Source organism: Sinocyclocheilus grahami, unplaced genomic scaffold (assembly GCF_001515645.1).
Source record: "Sinocyclocheilus grahami isolate Dianchi unplaced genomic scaffold, SAMN03320097.WGS_v1.1 scaffold19.1, whole genome shotgun sequence".
NCBI classification, from domain to species: domain Eukaryota; kingdom Metazoa; phylum Chordata; class Actinopteri; order Cypriniformes; family Cyprinidae; genus Sinocyclocheilus; species Sinocyclocheilus grahami.
In genome coordinates, this window is record NW_015505198.1 from 1,084,095 (window position 1) to 1,093,818 (window position 9,724).

At 34.3% G+C, this 9,724-nt stretch overlaps 2 protein-coding genes across 4 annotated transcripts in view; both read right to left on the reverse strand.

Moving 5' to 3' along the window:
- Window positions 1–1,919, reverse strand: part of abcd4 (ATP-binding cassette, sub-family D (ALD), member 4) — an 8,160-nt gene extending 6,241 nt beyond the window's left edge. For both annotated transcript variants that reach the window (XM_016238335.1, XM_016238339.1), the window contains exons 1-4: window positions 1,575–1,919; window positions 1,285–1,403; window positions 1,075–1,202; window positions 565–704 (exon numbers count right to left, since the gene is read on the reverse strand). In XM_016238335.1, coding sequence (XP_016093821.1) covers window positions 565–704; window positions 1,075–1,202; window positions 1,285–1,403; window positions 1,575–1,606 — 419 coding nt within the window. In that variant the 5' untranslated portion in view covers window positions 1,607–1,919. The remainder of the gene's footprint in view (window positions 1–564; window positions 705–1,074; window positions 1,203–1,284; window positions 1,404–1,574) is intronic.
- A 1,251-nt stretch (window positions 1,920–3,170) lies between these two features.
- The window catches only part of klhl14 (kelch-like family member 14), a 16,751-nt gene continuing 10,197 nt past the window's right edge, over window positions 3,171–9,724 (reverse strand). For both annotated transcript variants that reach the window (XM_016237229.1, XM_016237219.1), the window contains 6 exons: window positions 7,880–7,969; window positions 7,649–7,727; window positions 7,269–7,459; window positions 5,974–6,132; window positions 5,639–5,796; window positions 3,171–3,871 (listed from right to left, as the gene is read on the reverse strand). In XM_016237229.1, coding sequence (XP_016092715.1) covers window positions 3,731–3,871; window positions 5,639–5,796; window positions 5,974–6,132; window positions 7,269–7,459; window positions 7,649–7,727; window positions 7,880–7,969 — 818 coding nt within the window. In that variant the 3' untranslated portion in view covers window positions 3,171–3,730. The remainder of the gene's footprint in view (window positions 3,872–5,638; window positions 5,797–5,973; window positions 6,133–7,268; window positions 7,460–7,648; window positions 7,728–7,879; window positions 7,970–9,724) is intronic.

A 9,724-nucleotide genomic window follows, 5' to 3' on the forward strand; every position in this document is an offset into this window, starting at 1 on the left:
CGTTTGTGCGTAGTGGCTCTTGATGCGCTGACGCCAGCCTCAGTCCACTCCTTGTAAAGCTCAACCAAACTCTTGCTGGTGCACCTTTAACTACCACACTTTTTCCTTCCACTCAACTTTCTATGAATATGTTTGGATACAGCACTCTGTGAACAACCAGCTTCTTTAGCAATTAACTTTTGTGGCTTACCCTCCTTGTGGAGGGTCTTCTGGACATCTGTCAATTCAGCAGTCTTTCCCATGATTGTGTAGCCTACTGACCCAGACTGAGAGACCATTTAAAGGCTCAGGAAACCTTTGCAGGTGTTTTGAGGTAATTAGCTGATTAGGGTGTGACACCATGACTTTCCAATATTGAACAATATTGGGTTTTCATTATCTGTAAGCCATAATCATCAAAATTTAAAGAAATAAAGGCTTGAAATATTTCACTCTATGTGGAATGAATCTATATAATATATGGGTTTCACTTTCTGAAATGAGTGACAAAAAATATTGACCTTTTTCATGATATTCAAATTTTTTTAGATGTACCTGTAAATGAATGTTGTGTGAATACATTACGGGTTGTCGATGTCTTTGCACAGTACGTTGAGGGTGTAGTAAACACGTCCCTTGAAGTATGTGCTATGGAGTTCTTCAGTCAAAGACTTTCTCCAGCTGACATACAGCAGACTGGAGATGTACTGGTCCAGACTCTTCAGCTGAGAAACAGATTGATTGCGGAATAGTGATTTATTATGAGTATTTAGCTGACGCATTTATCCAAAGCTATATATAGTAATTCTATTACAAGTGTAGTACATCCCTTCCAGCCCTGTTATGTTATCAATTTAACCCATTTCAATGTTTGAATTGTCGGAAATACTGGTTGATGTATGGAATGTGATTACAAAAGTTCTATTACGATTATGATGTTTGTGAGTCAATTTGACCTCCACTATAAAAAAAATTTTCACAGATTTTTTTTTTTTTTTACATAATAGGGTTACCACTAAGTACAGTGAGTTGTTAGCAGATGCAGTTACCCAAAGTGACTTTCAGAAAACTATATAAATAACAGACCAAACTCACCGTTGAATTAATCAGAATAAGCATAACCGCAAACAGCACCAGATTTTTCAACTTCCCATAGTTCTTCTCAGACAGAACCACGTAGAACTGACTCGGAATAAGACCCACTTGATAAATCACAAGCTGAACTGAAATAAAAGAAAACCAGTGAACAAACACAGAGAGAAGACAAAACAAGCTGTCATAACTCAGATGTTAAAAGTTTAATACCTGAAAGCGTGACTCCAAGAAGCGTCATGAACATTCGGACACTCTGGTTGGACCAGGATGGGAAAAGGATCTTCAGGATTCTGCAGAATCTTTGGACAAACCTCCAGTCTAGCTTTGGTCTTGAGGAAAAACACATCCACACAGCTTTGGTGACAATTAGTGACAGTAGGTTAAATAGTTCAGTTAAAATATAGGGTTCAAAATGTCATCAAGCCGAAAAACAGCTGCATTCTTGTTTTCTATTACATTATTAATCTCTACATACATGGAGATGTCAGTTCATGTCTTACCTTTTCACACTGCTGTTCTTCATGGCTGGCATGGTGAACGTTTGCTACAGGTATTAAGAGACCTTCAGACTGTCAAATCTGACTTTTTTGCTTATGTCAAACTTTTAAAGTAGTTTATTGGATGGGCTTTGGGTTCAGAGTCTAAGACAGCATATGACAGCTTCTTAAACATGAAACACTTACAAACACTAGTCATAAACAAAGAGACCTGAAGTTTAGTTGTAAAGTATGTGAATTTATTATCGATCAAATTACTAACGATCCACGATAATGATTTTTTTTGGTACCGCGTTAATAAATGAATATATGAGGCGTTACTTTATTTCAACATTAATTTCCTATCACATGGAGGGTCACATGTACACAAACATTTCTTCGTCTCTGTTTGGACGCGCATGCGCTGTCGGGTGCTCCGCTGCCACCTGCTGTACAGGAGAGTGTATGACAGGACTGCCTGACTTTATCCTCTGAATAAAATATTGATGTACACATAAATCCCATTGGCAACACAACAAGGCTTTATACGTTAACATATTAACTAAAAAAATGTATATCATGTGTTAATTCGGGTTTCTCTTAATTTAGCCTACTGCATTATAGCTGATCTTCATAATGCATTAATGTATGTAACTTTTTAATGTTAAAATGAATCAGTAGGCTTTAAAACTATTTTTCATTTTTAGTTCATATTAATGTCCACTTTGTTTGCATAAATAACATTTTAGTAAAGTGTTAGCAAAAAAATATACAATGAGTCCCAAAGTCTGAGATCACTAGTGAAAATGCCTGTATTTTAGATCCAATTCAGTTGATTTAAAAAAAGAAAATGCACATTATAATATCAGCCTAACAATTAAATGAAATTGAGTGAAAGAATGAATAAATGAATAAAACTCCAGGACAAACGTTCCTTTTGTAAATTATAATGCAATCATTAATTACAATATCTGCTAGTTAAAAATCAATGGTTTGATATTTTTGTATGCTACCTTTTACCAATGTGTGGTAAAAAAATAAATATATTTTAGAAAAATAAAATAAATGAATAAATACAATTTTATAAAAAAAAAAAAAAAAAAAAAACATTTTAGATAGGAGTGTTGTGTTGTTGTGGGGGAGCCCAGACAGATTATTGATCCAGAAATTCAGTTTTATTTTCATAGACTAAATGTAAAGAACATAACAGGATTTGAGAATAAATCCTATGAGCACAAAAATGTTCCACTGCAAGCGATTATTTACAACAATGAAAAACATTCCCTTTTCTCATCGAAAGGGCCAACAAACACCAGTGCAACAAATTCAGATTTCATATCACGTCTCAGAGAAACCAATCAGGCCAATAATTTATATGATTTTGACTCGATTTAAAAGGTCTGATTCTTATAATGAGAAATTTTATGAAATAAAGCAGCCTGATGCTAAAAATAGGCACTGTGAGATATGAACAGATATTAACATAAACAAATATGTACCCACAGTAAAACACAATAAGCTTTCCACTTCACACCATGCATCTATACCACATGGCTAAATAAATAATATACTGATTGTTCAAACAACAAATCATAACTTGTGTTTTACTGAAATGCGTTTTTTTTTATAATTGACATTTATGCCCCTCTCATCTGTACAAATAACAATGTGCCACTCAAGTATGGCGACAATATCTAACAAGCAGACATGGTGTGATATATATATTAAACAGCTGATATCTACTCTACAGTGTACACAGAATCATGAGTTTTGCTTGAAAAAACATGAATATTCCTTTGTCAACCCACTTCAACATTGGCTTTGATCGGCGGTTTCCACAAAATACAAAGTACGTATGAAAGCTATATCGATTTGTTTTTTTTTAAAAATTATGCGTGCTATGTCAAAACATTTATGATAAAAAAAAGCATTGAATGTGAGCAGCTGAATGTCAACACACGTAAGCATCAAATACGTAAAGTCGATGATTATATCAGTTTAAAACTGTTAGGTATGAAAGAAACAAAGTGCTCTTGTCAGACCAGTAAAAAAATAATAATCTGTACACCTCATCACCTCCTGTTCAAAAGCTGGGGGCGTTCCATAGGGAGAGTCTCGACTGACTTTCCATCCCGACAGGTTTTCCTCTTCTCGGCCGCATTATTCGGCGTTCTATATAGTTATTTGTTAAATGGTAAACAGGTTGGCAGTATGACTGTGGCACAGGCCGGTCCGGCTAAAGGTTCAGCCACTTCTCCTTCCATTTCTGTCCATGTGCCTTTCTCTGGGCTGTAACAAATGGTGGATGACTTATACGCCCCCTGCAAGAGATATTTGACGAGTTATTCATACTATATTTCATTCAATACTTCAGAATGCTTCTTTATGCATTTCATGTTTGTACAGTACAATCTTAGACAACCCAGTCAAAATGTCCAACTGGATTATGTGTAATATTTATTAGAGCTCTAATATGAAGTTTCTTTTAGTGTTTAAAATCCTGAAAGATTTTAGGTGACGGTGAAGTGTGTAATTTCTGCACCGCTTTCATTATCAGAATTGCAAACATAGGGGTTGTTTCCGAACAGGTTTCCTGAACCCATCTGCCACTGGTCGGTCAAACAGTTAGTCCTGCCCCCAACCTGACACCATTGGCTGAGCCTGTTTTGCAATGTTGAGTGATTGAAAAATTTGATCAAACAGAGCAAATTACTTACAATTGACTCTGCGAATATTAAATTGCGATACTATATAACAAAATTAACTGCGATACTAACAAGAAAAATTACACACTTCATCTTTAAATTACTTTTGATTGTATATAAGGGCATTTAATAATTTGTTTTTATTGCATTTTTAGACTTTTTTTTTACTTGGTATGGTAAATAAATGCACACAATTTTAAAATACAAAAAAGGATTAATTTATAAATAATTTAATTATAAATAATTAATAATATTTTTTGTTAATTAATAAATTAATTTTTATTTTCTACATGATTTTTCTCTAAAATAAAAATGTTATATACAGTACATGTACACAATTTTTTAAATAAAATAATAAAAAACGGATAAAAATAAATTATTAATTTTATTAAAGTAATTAAATAACTTAATAATTAATAATTAAATACAATTTACAAGTACACACACACGTTTGTTTCTATGAATTGTGGGGATTTTCCATAGACTTCTATTACTTTTATACTGACCAAACAATATTTTTTATCCCCTAAACCTACCCCTTACAGAAAACCTGTTTGCATTGTTACACTTTCAGATAAACATCATTTACTATTTTTTTTTTTTAATTTCCTGCAGGCCGGTCCCCACAATGTCAAAAATTTCAGGTTTTACTATCCTTGTGGGGACGTTTGGTCCCCACAATGTAGCATAAACAAGTACACACACACACACTGTATATACCTATTAGATTACATATATATTTCATTCTATCTATCTATCTATCTATCTATTAAATTAATTTTTATTTTCTACATGATTTTTCTCTAAAATAAAAATGTTATATACAGTACATGTACACAATTTTTTAAATAAAATAATAAAAAACGGATAAAAATAAATTATTAATTTTATTAAACTTAATAATTAATAATTAAATACAATTTACAAGTACACACACACGTACTGTTTGGCAACAGAACCTGTTTGCATTGTTACACTTTCAGATAAACATCATTTACTATTTTTTTTTTTAATTTTCCTGCAGGCCGGCCCCCACAATGTCAAAAATTTCAGGTTTTACTATCCTTGTGGGGACGTTTGGTCCCCACAATGTAGCATAAACAAGTACACACACACACTGTATATACCTATTAGATTACATATATATTTCATTCTATCTATCTATCTATCTATCTATTGCTAAGTGTAAGATGTGTTTACCATGCTCCAACTGTAGCCTCCCACCAAGTAAATACTGTCATCAAGAACAGCACACCCAGGCCCGCTGCGTCCCTCTAAGATGGGCGTTTGCAGGAACTGTATATACCTATTAGATTACATATATATTTCATTCTATCTATCTATCTATCTATCTATCTATTGCTAAGTGTAAGATGTGTTTACCATGCTCCAACTGTAGCCTCCCACCAAGTAAATACTGTCATCAAGAACAGCACACCCAGGCCCGCTGCGTCCCTCTAAGATGGGCGTTTGCAGGATGCTCCACTGATCTGCTTTAGGATCGTAGCATTCAACCAGCATCACATCCAGATGAGAGAATCCTACACACAGAAAGAGATCAGGGGAAACCCCAAGCATATATGCCAAGCTCTTACTCTGCAGAGGAGTATAAGTGTTACTTGGAATCGAATCACAAAAGGAACTGTATTGATTACTGTTGCGTACACAGTAAGTGCCTCCCCCGCTGCTGAGATTTGGGTTACGGCTATAGAAATTACCCTTTAAGTGGTTTCCCCCAATAGTGTAGAGGCGGTCGTTCATGCCTGCAAGAGCGTGTATGGCTCGCTTGGTGTTCATGTCCTGTTTCCGAGCCCACACGTCCATCACGGGGTCGTAGCAGTACAACCAAGACACGTATTCACCATTGTGAACGCCACCTGAAGCATAACATACACAATACCAGTTTCAAGATAAGCACACAGATTCACAAAGAGAGATTTACAAAAAATGAAGTCAACATGGAATTAAAATCGACGGGATATTACTTTCTTAACCCTTGTTGTGTGCTGAGAAACCTAATTTGTTGCTCCCGGTCAAAAATAATCAGCTGAAAAATGCTTGTAAATGTTGAATATGCCATATCATCACCAAATCTTGGATTCAACCTTTTTGTCAAGTTTTTATTTTTTAATTTTTTTAGAATTAACTGATGATAGACCGCATTGATCTGAGCTTATGCACCTCAATTTTTGAGTGAAAAAAAGCATTATTTGTGGATCATTTTGGCATCATTTACTCAAAAACGGATGTGCTTAAGAGAAGATCAGTGAGGCCTACGATCTGTCAGTTCCAAAAACAGATATAAAACCTGTGCTAATTGAAAGAAAACAAGTTGATAAAAATATTGAATCTTTGGTAATAATATAACGAGAAATTTAATAAGCAATTTTTTTGTAGGCCAGTCATTTTTGACTGGGAACACTGTAAATGGTAAACTAAGGTGGAAAAAAATACCCCAAAATTACAAAAATGATCCAATAAGTAAATATATAAATAAATACAAATTGGGAAGTAGATATAACATGTGCGAGCAAAGTAGGTTTTAGTCGAGTGCGATAACATTAATTAGCATTTTTGTGAAAAAGAATATCGTTCCTGGTCTTATTTATTATTATTTTTTATATCCAAAGTGACTTACATTGCATTAAAGATATAATCTGATTTATCAGTTCGTGTATTGCTTGGGAATGAAACTCATGACCTAGGTGTTGCAAGCACAGTGCTCTACTGTTTGGGCTACAGGAACAATTCATCAGTGCGTGCTATTCCAAAGAAAGATGTTTGTCTTTTGTGGAACAGCAAATGGACAAATTCAAATCCTTTCCAACATTGTTTTAACATATTGTTTTACTTAGAAATACTAAAATGGTTTTCAAATGCATTTTATGTTGAATTTAAAATGTATTTAAAATGTTCAAAATATCTTGTAGACTTCATCTCTGTAATGGCACCTGTTAGCAACGTCTCAGACACTTTGATTAATTCACTGTTTGGGTGAGGTGTATCGTCAAACCTGAGATGTATATTTTCCCATTGTGCACGGCGCCTGCGTGTGCAGCCAGCGGCTGTGGAAGAGACGAAACGTAATTCCATTCATTTGTCTCAAGGTTAAAGGCTTCAACGCTAGACAGATAACCTGTCTCGTTCCTTCCCCCAACAACATACAAGTGCTTATCCAGGCAGCAAGCGAAGAAACTCGCTCTCCTGAAACAAAGACAAGATGAAAAGATCGTCTCTTAAAATCAGTCAACGTAGAGACTGTTTACAACAAATATCCCCGTCGCAGCCAAGAGCAAAAAATTCATCACAAAGGCTTAAGAAATAATTATAGCCATGTTAGGAAGAGCTCTTATTATTTAATGAATAATAAGTCATTTTCAGAAGGCATCATACCTCTCCTGCATGGGCGGTAGTTGTATCCAGCTATTGAATCTCGGATCATACCGACTTACAAAGTTAGTGCTATGCTTGCCTGTGAAGATGATACACATATTAGTTTTATTCCACACATTACAAACATTGTTTAAAAAGATACTATAAAACATTTCAGGCACATGTAATGAATTATAAGGAAATCAATCTCTGTGATAACATTAAGTTGTTGTATTTAGCTTCATGCTTTACCATTAGGGTTCCACTGGTCTTCTCCACCCAATAAAAGCAGGAAGTTCTCCACCTCAACCACACAGTGATGGGCGCTGTTATACGGCATTACTGCAACACAGAGACAAAACTGATGAGTCTAATGCTTGAAAATGACTCACGGATAGTGAGAGACCAATACATTAGCCAAGCCAATGATATTTGACCATTTTTAGATCATCAGCATTCATAAATCCACATTTACAGTAAATATGGTGTAAACTGGTGGTGCTATACAGACTGGTGCCTATCTGTATTTTATATATATATATATATATATATATATATATATATATATATTGCTGCAATCCAAATATCATTCTATTTTGCCAAATATTATTCTGTTTTGTCAATTGTTGTCTGCATTTGACAAGTTTAACCATTCAATGCTGTTACCCAAATTATTTTAATATTAAAATATATTTTAATAACCACAAACCAACATTTGGTCCCAAACTAGCTAGATAGTCTAATTAGGCAAAATTTACAATGCTAAAAATTTTTTAAATATATTTTACACACATTTATTAATTTTCTCACATTTATTACATCTATATATTATATTAAATATATTAATGTTAATCTAATTGATATACTAATATAATAATACCATAACATATAACACTTCCTGCGAAAACAAAATACTGTATGTATATATATATATTTATGTGTGTGTGTTATAAAATGAGGAGGCAGTTATATATACTGTAGACCTAAATATATATATATATATATATATATATAAAATTCATGACCTTGTTACACTTAATGTTTACACTAAGTGCAAATAGCTATAGATTTATATATTTACACCTAGCAGGATTTTCTGCTATTTATACTACTTATTGCAGATAGTGGCAATTATCTGCACCTCAGTATTGTAGCACATTATAAAACAATATGCAATAATAACAATAACAACAATGTGATATCTGATTTGAAAAAGTAGGAAAAAAAAGTTTGGCAAAACACGATTCGAACCCCGGTTGATCGCGTTAAAAACGACTTCAACGCGTACTTTAGCATCTGCGCCACTGGAACTGTTATTAGACGAGTCTTTTGTAATGCTTTCTAATCACACGTCGATGGGCGGAGTTAGTGTAAATAGCCTCTGCCAACAAGGTGGGCTATTTGCACTTGTAAATAGACACTCAGTGTTTTATTTGTGAATTGATATTCAGCTGTTCTTTTTAATTGTCAACTTATTTTCGGGTCATCGTCATAAAAGCCCTGTAAACTTTGTCACAGGCACGAAGATATATCTTTCTTTCATTTCATCAAGCTGAATGCTCACTAAAAACTGACACAGTCATCACGTTTTCAAGTCATTTCATGTTTCATTTTGATGTGACACAAAGCAGTGATATCCAAGCAGTTGTTTAATTAGTCAATAACGCCATCATTTTCTTCATTCAGCCGAGAGCTCACACGAAAACAAGAGGCAGGATTTATCAAATGAACCAATCACATCCAATCATAACTGATCATATCCAATTATAGCACGACGGAGGCATTGCCTCCTCTCACGTGACTTTCCCCCATTCCTTTCAGTGAGCCTCCAGAAAAGTCACGGCACGCTTTAGGGCCTCTGTAGAAAGTCTATGGACAGAAGAGAGGCAAGCCTCCGGCTCTACTCGACAGTGTTACTTTATAAAAACGAGTGACTTTTAGACTTTTAATGTCATATTTAGTCATATTTGCGTTGTTTTATTTTTGTAATATCGATTATTTTCTCATCCACTTTTGAGGAGAGGAGACACTGCCTCCCTTGCCTCCTCGGAGGAAATGCCCCTGATATATATATATATATATATATATATATATATT